General features: G+C 45.6%; 1 protein-coding gene across 1 annotated transcript in view; it reads right to left on the bottom strand.

The window, feature by feature from the left end:
* Tspan2 (tetraspanin 2) overlaps positions 1-22,885 on the bottom strand; it is a 46,069-nt gene that overhangs the window by 1,954 nt on the left and 21,230 nt on the right. The window contains exons 3-7 of the mRNA XM_004641666.2: positions 13,200-13,297; positions 11,823-11,897; positions 9,841-9,939; positions 8,756-8,827; positions 2,456-2,539 (exon numbers count right to left, since the gene is read on the bottom strand). Coding sequence (XP_004641723.1) covers positions 2,456-2,539; positions 8,756-8,827; positions 9,841-9,939; positions 11,823-11,897; positions 13,200-13,297 — 428 coding nt within the window. The remainder of the gene's footprint in view (positions 1-2,455; positions 2,540-8,755; positions 8,828-9,840; positions 9,940-11,822; positions 11,898-13,199; positions 13,298-22,885) is intronic.

Genomic DNA, 22,885 nt, shown 5'->3' with positions numbered 1-22,885 from the left:
CTGGCAATGTCAGAAATTGTTGACCTGAGTCCCCTATAGCTCAACATAACAGCATGGCTTTACTTCTTACACTTCGTTTTTATACTTTTCTGCTGGATGGTTAAGACCAAGGTAAAGCAGGACCTATGCAACAAGAGTGGTAGCTTTTGGGTCTGATAAGAAGACTTCATGATTCTGAGTGACAAAACTCAGTGCCAGTGGAGACCCCTAATGGACATTTGGTTAAATAATTACACTGTGCAACCTGCACCTTACTCAAAAAGAACGAAAGAAGGCCTGAAGATGCTGATCCAGACTGCCAGCCTAGGCATTTCACCTTTACCACATGGTACACGTTTGGGTCTGAAATGTTGCTCAAAGGCTTATGTCCTGAAGGATGGTCCCCAGCTGAGGTGCGTTGAGAATTGGTGGAACCTTTAGGAGGTGGGTCTTAGAATAAGGAAATGAAGTCCTGGGGGTAGGCCCTGAAGGGAATTCTGGGACTCAGGCCCCTCCTGTCTTTTACTTCCTGCCCACCATGAGGTGAACACATACACTCTGCTCTACACTCCCCACCACGGTGTGCTTTCCTTTATGATGTTTGGTCTTGCCCCTGGTCCAAAGAGCCCAGGCAAAGGGGCCTCAGACCACAATCCCTGAAACACTGAACAAGATTAACCTCTCCTCCTTTTACATCATCTCAAAGATTCTGTCACAGTGACAGAAAGCTAACACAGCAAGGCTGTAAGGTTACCTGCCTCATCAGAATGGGTACCTCAGAAAGAAAGTTCAGTCTTAGCTGTGCCACCATGAGTCAGGGGTGACTGCTTCTGGGCTACTCACTAGTGGAAACTGCAGAACTGTGTAGGGCTTTATTTGATGCTTGTTATGTAGTTTTCAAACTTCCTGCCTCAGAATGGCCCAGGGGAAGCTGCAGAGCTGCAACCAGTCTAACTCCAGGGCTGGAAATGGTATGGGACATGTCCTTGGACTCAGAGGGCCTCAGCAAGTTAGCTTAGCCGTTGCTTAACCCCTCTGTCCTCTGATGTCAGACAAAGAAAAGAGCTGGGACTCCTCCAAACACCACTCTGGATTTCCTCCCCATTCTCACAGCCCTGTCTCGGTGTAGGCCATGAGTTAGCCGGCACAGAAGACTGGAGAGTAAGTGCCGCCTCAGCATCAGTTGTCATCAGCCAGCCCTGCACAATGGCAATTGCCTCCTCACCAGCCTCTGCTTCACCTGGTTGCAGGGCCATGTGACACTGGACTGAGATGCTGGAAACTGAACCAAAGCAAACTTTTTTCCTTCTAAATTGATCGTGCAGGCATTTTGTCAGAGTGGTAGCTTCAAAATCTTCTGTTTGTAGTTCTCTCAAGGAGAGGCACACTTGCAGTCCATGGACACCCTCAGACCACCGGATCCTTTGGGTCTCACTTCAGCCCTTCTTTGATCCTGCACCATAGGTCTTTCTGTTCCTTAGATGCTCCTGTCTCTGAGCATTAAGCTCAGCCTTTCAGAAGGACACATCTGCAATTCCCTCCAGTGCCATTTCTTGCCACCCATCCCATGCCTGTCTGTGGCCATCTATTCTCCCTGTATACTCTTCTTTTACATCTTAGAAGTTCTGAGCCGCCTACAGGCGCTTGGTGTGCTATGCCTCATACCTTCCTACATGTTACTCCATCACCTGGATTTGGGTTCAGGAATACTCAAATTATATAGGGAACTGATATTCATAGGGTGCCATATGTTCCAGATATTTTTGATTAATTAATTTGAAATAATAATGTACATGCAGTATCCCATTTAATTTTCACAACAATCTTAATCCTCATCCAGGTGTGGTGAGGGATCCCTGAAATCCCAATACTCTTGGAGACTAAAGCAGGAAGATTGTAAATTTGAGTCCATCCTGGGCAACTTAGTGACTTAGTAAGACCTTGTCTTCAAATAAAACTTAAGAAAAAGGGAGATGTAGTTCAGTGCAAAAGACCTAGGTTCAATCTGGAGTGCCAGGAAGAAAAAAAAACTCCTATTTTGCAGATGAGGAAATTGAGGTACAGAGAAATTGAGATTCATTCCTGAAATCTGAGGTCTTATCGGTAGTAGAGACAGAAAATAAATGTAGATTATGTGACACCAGAGCTTAATAAATTACTATGGTTTACTGCCTTTTCAAATGTTATTTTGAATTGAAAATCACTTACCTAGATTAAGATTGGTGGCCTTAAAATGGGAAATTATTATAATGATAAACTCAAGTTCTTAATTTTGTCAGCATTGAATTATATCACCATATTTTAGAGAGCTAAGATTGATGTATTTAATTAGTTCTTATAAGATGTACTGTGAACAAATGCCCTTATCCTGTATGAAAATTCTCTCTTAAATATGCTATCTTACTTGGAGAGAAGTCAGGTGCAAAGGTTTTAGGCTTTTTAGAGGGAAAAAAAGTAAGTTCTGGAATTTTCTCACCGTGAGACCTGCAACTCCAATTCCAACAATTCCAATAAGCTGAAGCTTCACACTCATTATGGTTTCAATTTCGTCAATGCAATTCTGTTTTGAAAAAAAAAAAAAGAATAAAAACTGATTGTATATGTAAATCATTCTTCTCCCCTGATCAATTCTTTCTTTGATACAGATAATTCTGTAAAAGCTAATCCAAGTCAGCCTCTGCTCACCTTTACTCTTGGGCAACATCATCCTGACAGCCTTAAAGCAAAAACATACTTTGGGGGAAAATATAACCCTTTCCTTTTGGTGGGAATTTTCTATGTAGGCCAGTTACTGCTTAAGAGCCCTGAAATCTAGTTGAGAAAGCTATTTTTCTAGGACTTGAGACATTTTAAAATTTGAGACTTCTTCATCCTATTTTTGGTACCAAGAATCAAACTCAGGACTCTGTGCTTGCCTGACAGGGTCTGTGCCACTGAGCTATACCCCTGACCTGACTTTTTCATAATTTCAAGCAAAGAAAAACAAGAAAAATAGCCCTAGAATAACAACTTTTTGTTTTCATATTGCTACTGAGAGTTTAAAAGACTTTCTATATACTTGATCAAATTTAGTATGCAAAGTAGGCATTAATTATTAAGGAACTAAAAACCTTGTACAGGTTTAACTTAAAGTCAAGGCTTAGTAAAGCCAGGTCTTGGGAGTTAGAGAACCATTTCTCTTGCGGTGGCTGCACTGTGCTATAGATCTCCGTCCTTACGTCACAAGGAGACCCACGAAGCAGTGTTCAAATGATCTTCACAGATGGGGAAAACGGGATAGGAAGCAGAACAGGTCGCCTGTAATCCTTATATATTTTACTAGTGCCATGGCTTGGAAGAGTTCCCCTTGTTAAAGGCTTGGTCCCCAACCTATGAAAAGTAGGATCAGTAGGAGGAAGTTAGGTCCTCAGGGTGTGTTTGGAGAGGGTGCCCAGTCCCTGGCCACTTCCCTCTCTCTGTTTCCAGACCAGCATGAGACAGACGGGCAGCCTCTGCCCTGTGGTCCTGCTGGGATATGCCATGCTTCCACAGCCCTAAAGCGACAGGGCCATGTGACCCAGGACTGAAGTGTTGGCAACTGAGCCAAAATAAATCTTTCTTCCAAGTTGATCATGCAGGTATTTTGTCAGAGTGGTAGCTTCAAAAGCTTCTGTTTGTAGTTCTCTCAAGCATACCTCAAGGAGAGGCATGTTTGTGGTTCACGAGCACCCTCAGGCTACCGGATCCTTTGATTGGTCTTGTCAACTCCCCCTGAAAAGCTACGAGAAATCCCAAGAATGCCTCTCTCATCTGCTTTTACCCTTGCAGGAGACAACAAACATTTCTTGGACATCTACCTTGTGTCAGTCACTGGAATGCGCTGGTGGATGCGGGGGACAACAGATGTGCCTTGTTTCTGTTGTCAGGAAGCTCAGTGTAAAGGAGGATTCATACTCAGAAAGAGTGGTAATACAAAAAAGTTTTAGAGACGCTGCTATAGGCGCCAGGTCCCTTATATACTGGAAAGAATGAGCGTCACCCTGTACACAGCGCTTCTTCCACTTTGTCTCTTTTCCCTGTGTTCTTAAAGCTTCCTGTCCTCAGTGCTGGGCACTATGGCAGGCATTGAACACACAGAGGAGACAAGGCAGCTCCTCTCCGGCTTCTTTTCCTCCTGCCAGAGCCAAGCAGTACACTCGCCCGCTGAGGGCTAACCTGGGTCTCCTCGGCTGTCCTCTCTTTTGGAGGCCCGTGCAGCCAACTATTGTCTTCTCTTCCAGCACACTCGGCCTTTCTGCAGTCACTGGCCCTCAGAACACCAAGCCCAAGGCCTGGGGAGATAGCTCAGTAGAATAAGCGCTTGCCTGGCAAGCACAGGGTCCTGAGTTCAATCCCTGGTACCGCAAAAAAAAAAAAAAAAAGAAAGAAAAAAAGAACACCAAGCCCAAGTTCAATGTAAAACACAGAGTAATACTCCTAGCGCTGTCCTCCCCTGGCTCTGTGCCTCTTTTCCTTCATAGCCACCTCCTATTTGTGAAAAACAAACTAAAGAAACATTTATATTGACTTTATTTAGCCATAAAAGAATACATGGTTATTGAAGAAACTTGGAAAATAGATGTTTAAAAAAAAGAAAAGGGGGCCAGGGAGATGGCTCAGTGGAATAAGCTCTTCCTTGGCAAGCGCAAGGGCCTGAGTTCAATCCCTGGTTCCGAAAAAAAAGAAAAGAAGAAACAGCTGTACTCCCACCAATAATTAACACTGTCAGTGATTCTTACATATAGAAACACCTCCCCGCACACTTAGTATATTCAACTCTGTGCTTTTTATTTTTCTAGGTACTCACAATTGAACTTAGAACTTTGTGCTTGCCAGGGAGGTGCTGCACTGCTGACCTGCAGCATCAGGACCCCTACAGTATGCCTTTTAAAAAAATTTTTTTTTTTTTGGTATTTTAGGGAAGGGTCTACAAGGTGTTCAGGGTCTCACTACTAGATCAGACTCGTAGTGATCTGCCTGTTTACAGCCTCCCAAGAGCCGGGATTACAGGCGTTCGCCACCACGCCCAGTCTCAATTGCTGTCTCAGAGCGCCCTGGGGGACAGGGCCGGCACAGCAGGGGCGGCGCAGCAGGCCCGGGGATCAAACTCCCGGCCCCTGTGCCTGCTTGCAGGTGCTTTCAGCATGCCTTTTAAACTTAAGCTTACAGCTTCAAAAATATCTTGTTTCACTAAAAAATTCATTGAAACCATAATTCTTAATGGCATTTCATCAGGATCCTTGAAACATTTCATCATATGAAAGTACTATAATTTATTGAAATAATCCTCTGTTGTCCCATGTTAGGGAACTGCCCAATGCTTTGATTTTAGGAATGATAGTGTAATGAATACTACTTCACGAACCTTTCCACATTCCTTTTCCTCAGAACAAGCAATGAGAATGATAGGTATGGACATACGTAACACTTTAGTCCTACATAATCTCATTTACTTCTAAGGCTTTTGTACCATTTTTTTTTTTTTTTCTAAAAAAGTTTATTTTCTATGGGTCTTGCCAATCCACGTGTCATTACTGAGGGAAAAAAACCTGGCCAATTCCATGGGTTAAACAATGAAATCTCTTCATTCAAATTTGCCATTAATTTTAAAGATTCTTTTTCAGTGCTGATGTTTTTAACATGCTTCATTGTAATCTGTATTGCACGTTTTATGAAATTTCTTTTTATATCCTTGGCCCAGAGCCAAACCCTTGAAACAGAGCTCTCTCTTCGTATCTCACTTCCTGCAGGATGGGCCCAGTCTCACATCAAGTCCCATTTACTTCCTTAAATGCTAAGTACTGTAGGCTTTTCAGTAGTCAATTTAGCAGTTTCGTTAGGCTTTCACTCCCAAGAAATTGTTTTCAGCCTCTGTGCCATTATCCATGCTGGCTGTTCCTCAGGCCAACACAGGCCAACACCCTCCCTCTAATCGCGGATTTAGCTGAGACACTACTTCTAGTCAGCATCCACGTGGCTCCCCAATCTGGCTTATCCTAGGTGCCTTTCCCTCTGTCTTTCACAATTCAACAAAACACCATCCTGTGATACTTTCCTACTGCACCGTGGCCATTCTGTGTTCAGTTCTCCTACTAGGCTGCCAGTTCCTTGTCAGTAGGGAGGAACCTTCTCTTATTCACCTTTGAATGCACAGTGCAGGATACAAGTCAGTAATAAGACCTCACTTCCATGGCAGCACCTGGCCTTGGTGATTGTCACCTTCTCCGCCAAAGATGTCTTCCCAGCAGTGCCTCGCTACTCATGCCCGTGTCCTCATTTGAGCCCAGAACCTCCATTAGAGTAGCCTCTAATATTGTTCCCCAGGGTTCCAGCCTCCTATGTTCTTTCTTCTAAGTCTCATGGATCAAATACATATCTATAACGTTAAGATTCTATAAGCCACCAGCACTCCAATCTCTTTCCCAAACCACAAGCTCGATATTTCAACTTTCTTTTGGATATTTCCACTTGAAGTTTTTTTGGCTTCTTAAAAATCACCGGGGGAGAGGATGGGGGAGTGGGGGAATCACCACGGTAAACACTAAACTCATTTTCTTTTCTCTGTAATGGTTGTTCCTTCTCTACTTTAAAGTCAGCAAATGAGGTCAGCATCTACAGGGAAAAGAGTTGGAAAGCCAGCACAAGACCCTCTCTTCTGACATCCCGCTGGTCATCCATTTGGTACATTTGACCTTTTCTCCATTTCTGTCGCTCATTCCAATGTATCTCAGTTAACATTTCATGCTGACAGGAGGGAAAAGTCTTCCCAAGTGCTCTGCTCAGCTTGAGGCTGTTCATTTCCCACCGACCCTCCACACTGCCATTTCAGCCAACTTGATAAAATGCAAATCCCATTCCAGGTTCTAGGTTCTGTGGTGTCCTAAGCTAGCAGCTGTTGGCCAGACTTCTGTCTTCACTAGGATCTTCTAAACGGGTGCCTCCTCTTTGAAGAGATCATTTCTTACAAGTGTATCTGGGCTTTCAGACTCTTCTGAATACTTAGCTGACTACAAATAAGCACCGTCTCTTGTCCCCATGCCTTTGTTTTATCCCCTCCACCCCAAATTTCTCTTTTTCTTCCACTTGCTACTGAACTCCTATGCATCCTTGCATTTGCCCTCTTGTCAGGGAAGCCTCCAGGGGCTCTGGGTGAATCCCCTGTGCTCCCCGCAATGCAGCCCTAACTGCTTTGCAAGTCCCCACAGCCAGGCGGGACCACTTCGAGGCAGTGCTGTGTGTTACTCATTTCATCCAGCTCAGGAGGACCTATTAAGTGTTTGTGGTGATCCACGACACCAACTGGAGCTTTGTACCATCACCTCCATATTCTCACCTTTCCCCTTCTTTCCTTGCTATGTGTGCTTCTTCAACTGTTTTGCTGACACTGCGTGGCAAAGCTCACTAATGGTCTTCTACGTAACAAATCCACCAGATGCTTTTGGACCTTCATTTAGCTGTCTTCTTCCCAGCCTTTAACTTTATGGGTGAGCCATCTCCTCCTTCAGCTTCCCAGACACCACAGCCTAGATTCTCTCTTACTCTCTATCTCCTCCCAGGCTCTTGTTCTTGGTCCTTGACTTCAGCTTACCCTGCAAGCAACAGTGTCCTGAACTCTCTCCCCGGTGTATCCACACTCCCTGCTGTTCTTGGTCATCCCTATGGCTTCATATGTTGCAGATATGCTGAGCTTCCTACACCTGTGTCATCTTTCAGCCTACCAGCAAGTCCTATAGGTGCCTAAAGCACAAACCTGATTGCAAATAAAATTGCAGTTTCCCCAAAGGATTGTCCCTTTCACTATATTCCCCTGTTAGTACACATCCAGCCACCTGAGGAGAAATATGGACGCTTATGGCCTATCTTCCACTCTGTGCTTGTACCTGCTAGCTTCACCTGTCCTGTGGATTAGGTCTCCTGAAAGCCTCTCTCCTTCCCTACTATTTGTTACTCACTTTGGCCTCTTGCCCTTCCTTACCAGGTGCCAGGAAATCCCCCATTAGTCTCCAACCTTCTGTTTGACCCTTAACATATCACACCTTGAGTTTCTTCCAGCAGTGCAAAACTGATTAGGTTTCATTTTCTGCGGAAAGCAATGGCTTCCTCACACCTCTAGGTCTATAATGATGCCTTTGCCTGCTTCTCCCGAACTGTTGCTCTCTATTCCCCATGGATTTCCTGATGTCCTGTAATCCCGGAGTTTCTTAAGGCCGTGCCTCTGTGCCTGTTGCTTTCTGGGCCTAGAATGACTTTCTTTTGTCAAAACTCAGCTCAAGGATCTCCTCCTATATGAAGCTTTCCTAATCCTTCTCTGTGTCTCTGGTACCCTGTACAGATGCCTCACATAGTTCTATAGCCCTTAAGTAGTCTGCAAGGCTGCTGAGTGCAGAGGCCATGTCCTTTTTGTCTTGGAGTGGAATGGTGCTTGCCTGCTTGACACAACACTTAATAAGTGAAGCATTGCTACAACTTCCTCGAAGAAGTGTGGGGCTCTGTTCTTGCAGGACACACCTCTGGGCCTCGGGAATTCAAATCCATAATATGTGGCAAGAGACTAAAAAGTTAGCCTGCCGCTATTCCCTGGGACACCAGGAGACTGACTTATGGCTCTGTTTGTTCAACATAGAATAAAGTGGGGCTTAGAATCCAGGAGAAGGGGAGAGAAGCTCTCCTGGAGCCCCTCAAAGTAGGACCTGAGGACCTGAAGGCAAAAACAGTCTCATAATACAGGACCCAGGTGGGAGCCCTGGTAGCAGCTTACCTTGTGGATTAGAAGATCCCTTGGACACGTTGGGTGGACCTGTTCAGAACTTTCTTTTCCACAGCACTGGAACTAGACAGTCAGAAAAGAGACTTTAGGCTACAGGAGAGGGAAGTGGCAGCTACTGATCTGGGCATTGCTGCTAAGGACCGGTAGAGCCAAAACAGCAAAGAAGATACAAGGCCTGGGCTCAGCAACCCAAGTTGCTATTTCTGGAAAGACAGTGAGGAATCACATGCCAGCAAACCAAGAAACTGTCCTAAAGCTGCCTGAGTTTTATGACAGGAAGTGACTCAAGTCAGCCCAAACAAGGCAAGAAACTAACTGACAGTGTGTTCAAATTGCTTTTCAGAGAGGAATTGGGGCCTTCACAGTCTATCTTTCAGACTGGGAGACCATATAACTTACTGAGGGGCTAAAGTTTTGCAACCTTTGGAAAGGTCTTATTAGCCAGGGTACTGTCAGGGAAGGAGAGAAATGGTCACAGGGAAACCCAGGGGCTGAAAGAGGGAGCTGGAGGATTGGCTAGCAAACAGGGGTCTCGCCCCAGGGCTAGCCTCTTGAGACAAAGGAATCTGTGTGCTGCTTTTTGTTTCTGGGACACCTTCTAAGATATTTTTATCACAGAGAAAAACTGGCAACCTGAAAACAGTCCAGGAGCTCACAGCCACCTCTCCATATCATAGTGTCTAAGAAATCAGAGCAACTCTGGCCTGGCCCAGCTCTTTGGTAAACTAGAAAATAGATTTTCTGGCTCGAAGGCCTTGCTTGCTTCTGGCATGTGCACAATGGTGCCCTCTGAGAGAATCTGACACTTACTTGGGATGCTTTCTTTGTGTTCCTGTTCTTTTGTCTCCTGTGGCTGCACACCCTGACTTCCTCTTACGAACCCTGTGGTAGGCCTCTTGTCTAGAGTTTAGTATTGAACAGAAACTGTGGCTGTCATAATGGCTAAAATAGGAGGCTGCTGCTTGCCTTTGCTGAACTTATTTTTTATTTTTAATCCAGCTGGCCAGAGAGAAGGTGCTTCACTTCACGCATGACCATTACAAGATGGAACGTCAAGGAAGAAGTAAATCACTCACTGCTGAGTGGAAGGTAACGAGAGTCCCGTTTCCCTTTTCCCGGTCTTTCAGGTAATCATTGTAAGCCTCTTCGTACATGGTCTGTACATGTCGGATAGCCTGAAAGTATACCCAGAAGAGTGAGAACACAGTGGTGGGAAGTTGCAAATGTTCTCTTTCAAAGCAAGGGAAGTCCTTTCTTCCATACCCTGCATATGCTTTTCCACGTGTTTATCTGTATCTTAAGATGATTCCGAATAAATGGAGCAGGATGCAGATTCTAGTTTCTAAAGCTTTTGATGATGGAAGAAGAACCTAGCCAAAAATACTTTTCATGGACTAGAAAGGCTTCTTAGAGAGGGGAGTTTCTCAAGCCTTATCAGGATCAACCCCAGCTCCTGGGCTCCAGCCAGGAGATTCCAGTGCACAGGCAGGGTTGGGAGCTGTGCAGCCACGGCACTCCGCTGGGTAGATGCATTCAAGTCTCCTCAGGACATGGCAACAACAAAAGTTGTTGGTGACCAAGGATGATTTTCTGAATTCAAATACCACAGGACGCTTAGAGGATGCTTTCTCTAGTATTGTAAAGGCATCTGAACCCAAATCCATAGAAATTTCCGAAAGTCCTAAGATCTAGTTCTACTTCCATATGAAGTGAAATTAACCTATGAATGTAACCAGTCACATTAGAAAAATTTTAAAGGAAGCAGTATCTATTTATAGATTATACATAGACCACTTTGATAAGTTCATACACATAAGACTGATGACACAAATTAATCTGAAGTACAGAACACTTAAGGTTCCCTTCTTCTTCCTTTCCCTCCTGTTCCTCTGTGTGATTATACTCCCAAAAGGCAACTTCCTCTGTGGCTTCTCCTGATAACCTATTTTGGGTACCTAGAGTTGGACAGCAATGTAAGCCGTCTTCACTAGCACACAGTAGCAGGCCCTGGTCTCATCTCCGAGGCCATGCTTCAGGGACAAATGACAGTCTGACAAGAAATGACACTGTATGTTCTTCCCATTCCTCTTTCTTATCTGTATTCTTGCCTCATTTTTTTTTTTTTTTAATTTATGTATTTGGTACAGGGTCTCACTATGAAGCTCGGACTCATAGCGATTCTCTTGTTTTCAGCCTCCCCAGTGATGGGATTACAGGAATGTGCTACCATGCCCAGACTTGGGGGCTGCCTCAGCTTGCCTCAGGGTGGGGCCGGCACTGCATGTGGTGCCGGGGATCGAACCTGGTCATCCCTGTGCTTGCTTAAGCAGGTGCTTAGTTTGCTGAGCTATCTCCCTGGCCCTTCCTGCTTCATTTTGAACTAGGAATAATCTTAAATTAGAGCTCCTTTAAAAAAAACTCATGGACCACTTTATAAGTCTATGAATGCTGTGAACTTCTTTCTTAAGGGGTGGAAAAAATATATATATATGTGTATATATATATATACGCTTACTCTATTCTGTCCTACCTCTTGATAAAAAATCCTGCTTATACCATAACTTGGAAAGGCTGTTTAACTTCTTTTTTTTTATTATTTTTCAACAAATAATACACTGCATATATTCTTCTTAGTGGTTAATTGCTGTACAAGATGCAGACTTGTGATCCTATTTACAAACACCATTAGAACAAATCATTCTATTCATTAACAGAATGTAACTATATATCTATCCCAACCACTTTGAATACACAGATACAAAATGGACATTTATCGGTATACCCCTTTTTTCTAAGTTCCGTTATTGAATATTATAGGTGTGTAAACTCAGCAAAATATTCTAAAAGAGTCCAGTAGCCCATAATAGCATTGGGTCTTCTGTTTAACTGGCAATGTCAGAAATTATTGACCTGAGTCCCCCACAGCTCAACTTAACAGCATGGCTTTATTTCTTGTTTAACTTCTTAATAACATTAGAGGTCAACATCCTCATATATCTTGCCATAAGAGAACAATTTAATCATCATCTTAAAAAAAAAACAAGTAATTTTTACTTACTACACTCTTGCCGATAAAAGCAAATACTCCAGTGGTTACTTCAGCAGCAAATATCACCAGTAGGCAGGTAAAAAACTGAAGAGGAGAGAAAATACTTATTTCATTCATTTAATACCTTTTCAATTCATTTACTTGTTTGGAATCTAGTTCCACTGGAAGGGCCTGAGGCAAGTTTGAACTGACTGGCCTAGCAGGAAGCAGTTGTCCCCTTTGTTTCTCTTACGCAACAGCCGGGCCACTTTGTACCATTCATTCACCCAGCAATTGTTTGTGGCGTGTCTATTCTGCACTAGTCCTGCCTTGGCAATAGTCAACAAGATCTCAGTGGACCTCACGTGGGGCAGGGAAGAAGACAACAAACAGCAAAGGATTAAAAATGTGAATAAGAGAATTTCAGATAATGATACGGAAGTCCCACGCCTCAGGACAGGGCCTGATACTTACCAGTAAATACTTGATAAGCAAAAAGGATTCATAATGAGATAAAATGAGGTCAGAAAGTAAAGTCACCAATAGGGCCTGGGCTTGGGGAAGAGTGGAGCACGAACCTCGGGGTCCAAAAGGCTTCTCTGAAGAGAGGGAGAGTAGGCTTATATGTGTGGGATCTTTCTGGACAGATTTTTTCAGGTCTTGAGTTTGATCAAACTACGTTTAATGATAAACAAGACAGCAAGATGAGAAAGAAAATGAATAAAGAAACAAATTATATGTCTTACATAGCAAGTGACCAGAGCAGTACAGAGTCAAAAAGTCCAAAGACTACAATGAGTAACGAGAAGTGAGAAGCTGTCTAATGAAAAGGCTGTTTCAGAGTCCACACGGAGAATTACAAAAACATTCTCTCTTCCCACCCCTGCTCTTCCTGCTTCTTTTTCCTAGGCTAGACTGACATTGGCTAGAGAGTAGTTAACTGGAAGTTTTGATTTTTTTTTTTTTTTTTAAAGAGGCTTCAGAGGTTAAAATAAGCCACCAGAGGGGTGTTTGGATACGGTCCTGCTCTTAACCTGAAATGCCTTTCTTGTAGATAACAGCTCCTCCCTGGCTGCAGGAACCAACTAGCTACCTCACCCACGGTGAAATATTATTTTTGAAAGAACAATCGTAAGCACCTCTCACAATTGCTAGGCACTTTTCCTTTCCAAACATCTTTACCCTAATGATCTCATTCTTTTCCACACTTTCCACATGAGGCAGGGACTAAGACAATATTATTCTTATGCAAGAGATGGAGAAACCCTAGACCTGGGATGATGGAGGGGGTCCTGTGGGTTCTCCTGAGTCCTGGAGGGGCTGGTGCTGCAGGCCAGGCACCCCGAGGCCCTTCAAGCTAGTTCTTCCCCCTCCCCCACCGCACCCCACTCCCTGTGCCCTACTTACTGATCCGAGCACACACTGTGACTCCCGCATGGCTCCGCAGCACCCAAAGAACCCCACTGCCATCATTAGGGCTCCAGCTCCAACTAGCACGTAGAGTCCTGTGGGCAAGAGGTTGGGAGACACTCAGGGGCCTGCTGAGCCTAGCGTCCACTCTCTGTCCTCCAGGGCCAGGGCACTGTCCCTGGCTGTTGGTTCTGTGAGGGCAACACTTGTTGAATGCTTGCTAAACACTTCATAAAGAGAACACTTCTGGAACTAGATGCCCTGATTGCACAAGAGGGGCCTTCTAATCTCCAGTGAACACAGAAGGGGGCCAGAAACTTCAGGAGCTAGAGTACTGCTGGAGGGCACATGGCCAGAAGGGGGACACACCTGCTGGGGCACACTGAGTTGCCACCACTGTCTCCTAGGAGCCAGGCCCTATGCCTCAGGCTTTTACAAATATCTCCATCTATGACAGGTGCATGGCCAAGTGTTAGGGAGGGAGAAGAAGCTGCCCAGGCACAGAAGGGGAAACTTCTGCAGAAGGTGGGACTTGGGGCTTTCGGGTAAAGACAGGAGCAGAGGACATGGCTATAAGAACTGATTGTAATCTCCCCTTCAGAGGGCAACAGCATAGACCCTGGGCGCAGGGAGCGGGGTTACAAGGAAACAGGCAATCAGCGAGAGTATCAGGCATCAGCAGTATTGTCCCATGCTCTAAGCAGCTGAGCTAACCAGCCTGAGCGACGTCATCATGGGCATTAGCTCAACACAGAGCCGAGCGCTTTATCTCAGGATCGGAGAAGGAGTATGCACGAAGGCCTAGGATTTTCAGGCACTGTTCTAGCCATGGAGCCTAGATTTACTAATGTACCTTTCGTGGAAGCCCTACGGAGTATGTATGATTATTACCTCCATCCTTTAAACAGCAGAACTGGACCCCCAGAGGTTACAGCTTGTCCGGGGTCACAGAGCTGGGGTGCTTGGCCCGGGCGGCTCCTTGCTGCCACTCCACCCTGACTGGCTAGCGAGAGCACAGCCTTAATTAGCCTGGTGACTTCACTTCCCACCTGAGTCAACCCCAGTCCAGGGCTCACAGGGAAGCCAAGGGCAGAAGGGCTCCAGCCCTCAGACTCCAGCCAGGCCTGCCCTGTTTCCTCCTCTGATCCTGAGATAAGGAGAAACACAATGTCCCCGGCGCGGCTCCCTGTGATAAGCGGTCTCCCTTTCATTTTTTTACATTTCACTCAGATGCGTCACCTGGAAACCGCTCCCGTTCACCGGAGGTGGGGGCGGCTGTCCGCCTCCTCGGAACCCCTCGGACTGGCCTGCAGGTGCTTCTGGGTTCTTTGGCAGGGCCGGCTGTGGTTTGAGGCTCAGCACACAGACACAGATGGAGCCGCAGGCCAGGAGGCTGCCCTGCGAGCCCACCAGCCCTGGTCCCCGCTGAGGCGGCCGCTCTGCAGCTCCAAGGGAGGCGCGTTTCCTCCCTCCCACTGCCTGTTCTCTACAGTGGAGTTTTGTGGGGGAATGGATGTTGTATCAAGAGGAACTCCCGCACTTCTGTCATTCCGTTGCCTGCTCAAAACAACCCACTTAGCAGCACTTGTTCAACAAATGGAGTCAGAGAGGCAGGGTGGCTGGCAGCCTGGAGGCCTCATTCTTGCCTTACATCTCATGTTAACGGGCTGAATAAAAGGCAGCACCAGCAGCCAGCCCGTATTCAGTTTCTTCCAGGTATGTCTCATGGGTGGGCCGTCACTGTATACTGATCTTCTACTTACGCAGTTCATTGTGTCCCCACTGCCATTGGTACAACTGCTGTGTGATGCAATCACAGCCTAAGAACCAGGATGTAGGAACCAGCCTAAGGACCTCATCCACCCTACACTCCTGCCACATGGGTATCACTGTGATCTGGCGGGTAGATGTCTGCCCAAGCCTGCCTGAGGTCACAGGTGGTGCTTCAAGGGATTAAGGGTGTGTGATTACTAAATTAGTCCACTGATTGGTTTGGTGCCTAATCCCAGTAGCCTAGACAGATTGGTTTGGTGCCATCCTAATCCCAGTAGCCTAGACAGAGAATAAAAGGACAGAAAGAAGCTGCTAAGGTCCTTTGCTTTTTTTTTTTTTTTTTTTTTTGCTACCTTCTGCCCACCATGAACTGTTTCTCCTCCTTGATGACTTTCTGCCCTGCTGCCCTGCCTTGCAGCCAGATGACAAGGGACCGAAACCTCGACACACCGTGAGCCAAGCAACCCTTTCCTCCTTTTACCTTTGGGTGTTAGGTATTTTGTCTCGGTAATGAGAGAAGTAACTAAGACACTGACCATGCCCTGATCTTTTCTGATTTGTGCCTCTGTTGGTTCCACTCTGTCCCTCTCTGTAGATTTTAAGTCCACAAGCAAACCTTAGTCATCCTCCCTAGAATATGCCAGCATGGGTCAAATTCTTAGTCTGTGTTTGTTGGTCAGATGAACAAAGCGAGTTCACCTTTGTGAAGTCCTTCACTGGTGGCCTTAGTGCCCATCTCTGCAGCTATACATGCTGGGTACCTGTGTCAGCAAACCTCCATGAAGCCGCTATAGGGCCAAGTTCTCTAAGATCAAGCAGGTGAGTGGGTCCTCTGCATCCCAAGTGGGTCTGGAGTAAAACAGTGCTCTCGAGAAGGCTGGGGCTCAGTGGGCACAGGGCCAGAGGTTTGAGGACAAAGGCACTCCAACAGGGTAAAGAAGCTTGGTCTTTCTGGCAACACTCCTTACCCTTCTGAAACAGTGACCTCTCCAAGAAAATATGCCTACTTAAGCCATATTCCATGCTCAGGCTCCCAGAATCCTACAGCTCAAAAACAACCTGAAGCTGCCCTAGCAGCTCCGCCCTCACGGCCTCCTTTCAGTAGGGCCCTGCTCATGTCGGAGTGTGCTGTGCTTGCCCCATGCCAGCTGGGCGCTGCTTGAGGAGCTGCAGGGAAGTCAGTGGTCTGCACGTGGTGAATTTCCTCTGGCCTGCTGAATCCTGTTCCAAGTAAACCTGCTTGAAATATATGTGCACAATATAAGGCCACCTGTGGTGTCCCAGAGTCCCTCCCCTCAACAAAAATGAGTAAGTTCATTTGCAGCCACATTTTAATTCACAGATGTTTTCTTTAGAACCCTCTGCATCCCACAGCAGCATCCGTGACAGACATATGACCTATTTCTGAAATCCCTTATGCTTTCCAAGTCCTATTTCCTTTGACTTGAAGATTAAAAAAAAAAACAAAAAACTTTGAAATTGTATTTTTACCATTAATTAGTTGGGCTTTGCAATGCCAGTGATCTCTAGTGACGTGTTACCCACAAGCAAGAATTTTCACTGGGACATCTTCTTCTCTGATGATACCATCCTTCCTTTCTCCGGCTTCAGATGCTTTTAAAAAAGTAAGCGGCATCATTCCAGCTATTAAAGAACTGAGAGGGCTCCTTAAAGGCCTTTTAAACTCCTTTTACAATGGCCTCCCCTCATAGGGCCCGAATACCGGCATGGCCATCAACTTTAGAAATTTCTGGCAGCAGAAGGATTTATGCAACTGGCTAAAGACCATTTTCTACTAAAAATTTCATGCTTCAGCATAAAGACGCTCCCTTCCATCCTCCCTTGAGCACATTATAATTATAGTCCTGCCTTACTACGCATGGGGCATTAGTTCCAGGGCCCTTCTCAGAAACAAAATTAGTGGACACTTAAGTCTCTTCTGTGAAACAATGCAGTATTTGCATAAACCTATAAGGTCCTTTCATACACTTTAAATCATCTTCAGATCCTTATTATACCAAATACAATGTAAATAGTAACACCAACTTATTTCGGGAATAATGACAGGGGAAAAGTCTGCTCAGTATGGACGTATTTTTTTGAAATAATTTAAGTCTGTGCTTCATTGAATTGGCAAATGGGGACTCCATGGGCTTGGTGGCCGAATATATGTAGCATCTAGAATATTAGCTGTGACTTAGTTTAGGGGACTTGGCATTTACAGGGAGACTTGACGTGCCCTTGGCAACAGCAGCTGCTGTGAGCTACTGAGTCCTGCTCCTGGCACTTCACTTGTCTCTGTCCTGAAGTCACTCGGTACTCCTGGGAGGAAGCACTGCTCCTGGTGGCTCAGATGGGCAGCACCTGTACTATGCCCTTGACAGGTGTTACGACCTCAAGGACCCACTGGCTGAGGGGTTCTGTGCTATAAACCAGTCTCTAATGCTGGCTAGAGGGCATCTGGACCACTTCATCTCTTCTTGCCAGATCCCCCCAGTCATCCCCCTAGCAACAGCCCCTTCCTCAGCAGGGCCCCAAGATAGCGTCGCCTGAGGGCTTTCCCACAGTGGGCACTGCACAGATGCCCTTCGCTTTTCATAGCTGAGGAACCCGAGACCCAGGGAGCACTGTACCTATGATTGCCAGCTCTTGAGGGGTAAACCTGGAGTTAAGCCCTGTCACGCTCCTTTAAGTCATGGGTGTTTGGGGTGTCTAGAGCTGAGGATTCCTGGTCTTCCTCAAAGTACTGGGCTGGGAGCCAGAATTTAAGGTCTGTGAACCTCAGCTATAGGAAACTCCTCTTGTTCTTCAGTGTTGCTATCTGCAATATGGAACCAATTAGCCACTCCAATTTCTTGTACAAAGCTTTGGAGAAATTGTCTTAACCCCGCAAGACACACTACAGCTCAGTAATCCAGCTACCATGGTTGTCAGGTACAACTGAAAACTGCAAAATTAAAAAAATATGCCTGGATGAGTCAGTTTTTGAAAACACAAGCTGGGCCCATAATGCTTACCACTGGAAGACTTTCCTTACACACAGCCGCCAGCCGCAGCCCAGGCCAGGCTCCGGGATCCCGAGTTTCCCGGGGAGAGGCAGCTGCAGCCAGGCTGTGACCCTGAGAGCCAAGTGGCTCCTGTTTGTGTGGGCAACCCCTTCATGGAGAAAGCTGCTCACATCCTCTGTGCGCAGACATGACCTCACGCTCTCCAGCACAAGGTCTCCAGCCTCATGAGGGCTGAGGGCATGGCGCCCCTCCCTACATGCCTAGAAAGAAGACCCAGGCAGGATCTGAATGCCAGCCCAGAGAGAGACTTTCACAGGAAGTCAGATGGACAGGGTCCTGGAATTTAGAAGATGTGGGGGCTTCTCTCAAGCTTCCTGCAAGAGACTAAAGTGGAGGTCTAGGAGACCCCAAGAACCCAGGCCTTCTTATTGCCAGCTCCACTCTTGCCATGTTCTCCTTTCTCCACATTAACAACCCAGGGACACAGAGACCTTGGAAGGGCCTCGAGGCTTTGGCCTGGACCCCAGAGGCCTAGGGAGAATGCAGCAGACTCTCTGGTTGTCTTCATCTCGCATCTGGGTCCTGGCCTAGGATCTGCCACTTCCTGGCCTAGGATCTGCCACTTCCCCAGGCTTAGAAGTCATGCCTGGGCCTTTAACCATAGGACATAAAACTCTATGCCTAAGGAGGGAGAACCAAGGCTTTCAGAATGAAAAGGATCCTCCCAAGAGGGGACAGTTACTCCAACAAAGCTTTGCAGCCATCTACCCAGAAGCAGGGAGCAGGATGACGCATCTTCCTGGAGTTCCTCTAAGAAATAGGACTCTTGGCAAGGAGACCTCCTTTGCTTTCTCTTTTCCTTTTCCTTTCCTTTTCTTTTTGATTAATCTTCCTCTCTTTCCTTTTTTCTTTTCTTTTGAGATGGAGTTTTGCAAAGTTTCCCAGGCTCTCTTGAACTAGTGGCCTTCCTGCCTCAACCTCCCAAACAGATGAGACTTCAGGTATGTGCTACAGTGCAGAGCTAAAGACTTACTTATTTAGGTACCACTTGTGTGTGACAAGCCTGTTGAGGAGACTCTTTAACAAAGAGGTGATAGGAGTTTAACAAGCGGGTTGTTCTGGAACCTATTCTGAAAACAACACACAGAACAATGGAGGGAGCCCTGTGAGATTTCCCCAAAACTGGGCCTACTTCTTTTTCAAGTCCTATTACCTTAAACTGTATGACATGAAGTGACAGAAATGATGTCCCAGTGTATTTGTCTTTTTGTTTTATTGCCAGGGAGCAGGCATCTTTCTTATCTGGAAAATTATTTCTTTGAGAAAAATAATTAATTTCTACAAATATGTCTGTTGCAATTTTATAAGAAATATTTAAGTGAAGAAAACATCTCTAACTTCACAAGGGGTCTTTGTTGACATGATTAGGAGGCAGTGGTGGGGGATGAGCCACCACGGGCCTGCAAGTGAGAAGACCTAGGTTCTGGGCTGAGGCCGAAACTTTGGTGACTGCCAGTCTTAGTTGCCTGGCCCTTGGGTCCTTAGCTTCCCTATCCTTTCAGCATTGACCACAAGCATGCTCTCCACCAGCTAAAGGTGGGAAACCCCCCAAGCAGGTCCCATACCACCAGAGACAGGATGATTCCACTCTTCTTGGGTACTGTTGTTTTCTTTGCCCAGAATCTGATCTTTTTCTTTATTAGATAAACGAGACTCTTCCATTCTCAACTGAAGCTGATTCACTTAAAGCTCCAAGGCAGTCATGAGGTCAGACTTGAGTTAACCAGCAGCTGGCTACAATGACTGGCTTGGGGTTGGGCACTAGACACAACAGTGCCCTTGAGGAGGTACGGACCTTAGCTGTGAGTGCTGGAATGAACGAAGCACGTTCTTCTTCCAGGGTTCAGAGCCCATGGCCACTGGGAGCATTTCATCACATGGAGCGTAAACTCATCTAAGAATGTTGCCCGAGGAAGGAGAGCCAAGTCATGGCTGGCTGGCTTATGGTCACTTCATGGGAGTTCTTGAGACTAGAACTAATTTTGAACTTGTAGTTATCTGAAGCAGTAAATTTCTATTTTGTGCAAGTCAGATGGAATGAACTTCTGTGATTTGCCAGAGCAAGAGTCCTGACAGATATGGTCTTAATGATTGGACAAAATAACTCCTTCTTGTTCTTTATATCTCAGGAGTGTACATACAGCTTTGGTTTAGGTTAGAAAGCAGAATTAAGAACATTTGCATAATGATCACTCACTCTCCTGCTCATCATAGGAAACCCTTGAAGTGGCACACATCCAAATCTGATTTTTATCACATTAGTGTTTAAATACTGACATAAAACAGCGTTAACTTTCATCTATGAAAGAGTCAACTTTTCCAAACTATCAAATTATTGAAAATATTTTCTTATATTGAATCCAAATCTGTATTTGTGAAACTGCTCAGTGCTTGGTTTCTAAGCAATACACAGATGGAGACCATCCCCAGAGCTGGCTGCCACCCTGAGGTCCCCACAACCACCCCTTGCTCTGAGACGCAGGAGGCCCCTTTCACTGTAATCAGTTTCTACCTAAGCACATGAAGTACCACTGCACAGCTTGGTTCTGTCCGCCACTGATTCTTTTATCTTTTGAATTCTTTTTGTCTCTGAGCTTAATGAGGTAGGTTTAATGGTGTTAAATAACATTTTTCATTTTTCTGTCTCTACATTTGTAATCCCTACTGCAGTCACCATAGGTTATATACTCTGATTTCTTTGGGTTTGACTTTATCAAGAATTTACTATGTTTATTTAGTCCCGTGACTTGTTTCTCAATCTATTAGTGCCAGAATAAGCTCTATGAACTGCAGTACAGATGCAACCCTGCCCCAAACCCCCAAATATTTTTCTACAGTTTACCAGATTATCCTAACATCCAAGGATGCTCACACTTGTCCTCTCCCTCAGAGTAATTAATCTGCTCCCATCACGCTCTACTCCTCCCTCCAGGAAGAGCCTCTGCCCATGCTAGACCTGCTTATCACTGTCCCGCTGACATCCCTGTGCACTCTTGTCCCTCAACCTTTGTAGTTTTCACTCTTCCTCTTCTCCAGTCTGGTCTTTGAAATCTTCTTGCTTTACTCAAATTCTTGCTTTACTGGTCAAGAATGATACTACTTGACTGACATCTAGTTATACAGAAGCACATTATAATTTCAGAAGCAATAGACTTCCATTGTTTTTTTTTAAATGTATTTGGTAAAGGTACAGGGCCTCACCATGCATCTCAGATTTGAAGTGATCCTCCTGTTTAAACCTCCCCCGTACTGGGATTACAGGCATGGGCCACCCACGGGGTCTCAGTGGAAGGCTCAGTATGCTTGGGGGCAAGGCTGGCATGGCATGTGGTGCCAGGCATCAAACCCTGGTCCCTGAGCTTGCCTAAGAAGCAGGCCTTTAGTCTGCTGAGCTATCTTGCAGGCCCTTGACTTTCACTGTTTTGTTGGGACTGACCTCATTAAACTACTCACCTGAAAGGAAGAAGAGAACATAAGGGTTACCCTGAATATCCCATCCTAAATTTGTAAATGGCTGGGAAGAGTTGGGTTAAGAAGACTGCCCCAAAGAATGACCTGAACAGTTAAATATACTCTCTACATATGAAGAAAAACATGGTAATTCACTGCTTTACATTTGCCAACCTTAATTCAGAGTCAAGAATAAAGCCCTCCCGAACTCGATCTATCTGAAACCTTCTGTCCTTCAGTGTCCTTTACCCTGAAGCCTGTCCCACAGCCCCAGTGCCCTCTACTGTTTTAGGCTCAGCGTCTACGTCTGGACCTCACAGAGTGCTTACCATCTGCTATGACTGTGTCTGCAGTTGATTACTGAACGTTTCTTTTGTATATGTCTGGAGTGGAAAGAATCCCATTAACATGGGATGAAGTGGGGCTTGCACGATGCATCCCTTCTCCATCCCCTCTCTGCTTGTTCCTGGGGCCCCTTCCAGGAATGGGCTTACTGAGTCACACACAAGGACAGGCTAGGTTTGTCCTTGGAATGCGTGTGTCCTGCTCTGAGACAGGAAGATGCTTCTGGAGAAGCTTCCAGAACTAGGAGTCCTTAGAGAAGTGAGTGTGTAAGCTTTGACAGAAGGGGTTTCTACCTGGAAACTGGGTGACTAGAAAAGAGTATTTCAGTGCTTATTTATGGCAGATTGCTCTGCTCTTTTCCTGTCACAAAATCCAAATCTTGTCCAAGTGTTGGAAGCCTGCTGGGAGTCTGGGCCTTGGTCCAGACCCAGGCATGAGTATTAGTTATAGTAATTTTCTTGGGCATGCTTGGATTGGGCATGAATATATAATACAATTCTGGCCAATAAGCTGCAAGGGGAAATGTGTTTTTGAGGAAGTTCTGGGGGAAAAAAAGGCTCTGTTCATGCCTACAAAGGGTTGTATGCAATGACATTCTTTTTTCTCCTCTGGAAGCTGCGGCATGAGGATGTGCACCGATCAGGACTCAGCAAGCCATGGGTGAACGCAGAGGGGAGATATCTGAGGTCCTGCTGAGCACGGCAGAGCAGAGGCAGGGAAGGAACCTGGGTCCTTGGTGACTTTGTTGAGTCCTGAGCAAAGTTGGAAATTCCCCATCTGTAGGCTTCCATCAATTTTGAGTTTTCCTTTTTGTATTTAAAAAATATTTTAATAATTCTGGCATTACAGTTTATATTTTATGGTATATCACAGTTAAATTGGCAACATGTTTTCTTTTTTAAAAATTAAGTATAGGGGCCAGTGAGATAGCTCAGCAGTCTGAAGTACCTGCTTAGGCAAACTTAGGCAGGCACAGGGACCATGGTTTGATCCTGGCACCATATGCTGTGTCAGCCCTGCCCCCAGCATGGGCTGAGCTGGCAAAAA

This window comes from Octodon degus, unplaced genomic scaffold (genome assembly GCF_000260255.1).
Source record: "Octodon degus isolate 3935 unplaced genomic scaffold, OctDeg1.0 scaffold00140, whole genome shotgun sequence".
Classification (NCBI taxonomy): domain Eukaryota; kingdom Metazoa; phylum Chordata; class Mammalia; order Rodentia; family Octodontidae; genus Octodon; species Octodon degus.
Note: the sequence above shows the minus strand (reverse complement) of the source record. Positions and strands in the feature narration are given on the sequence as shown.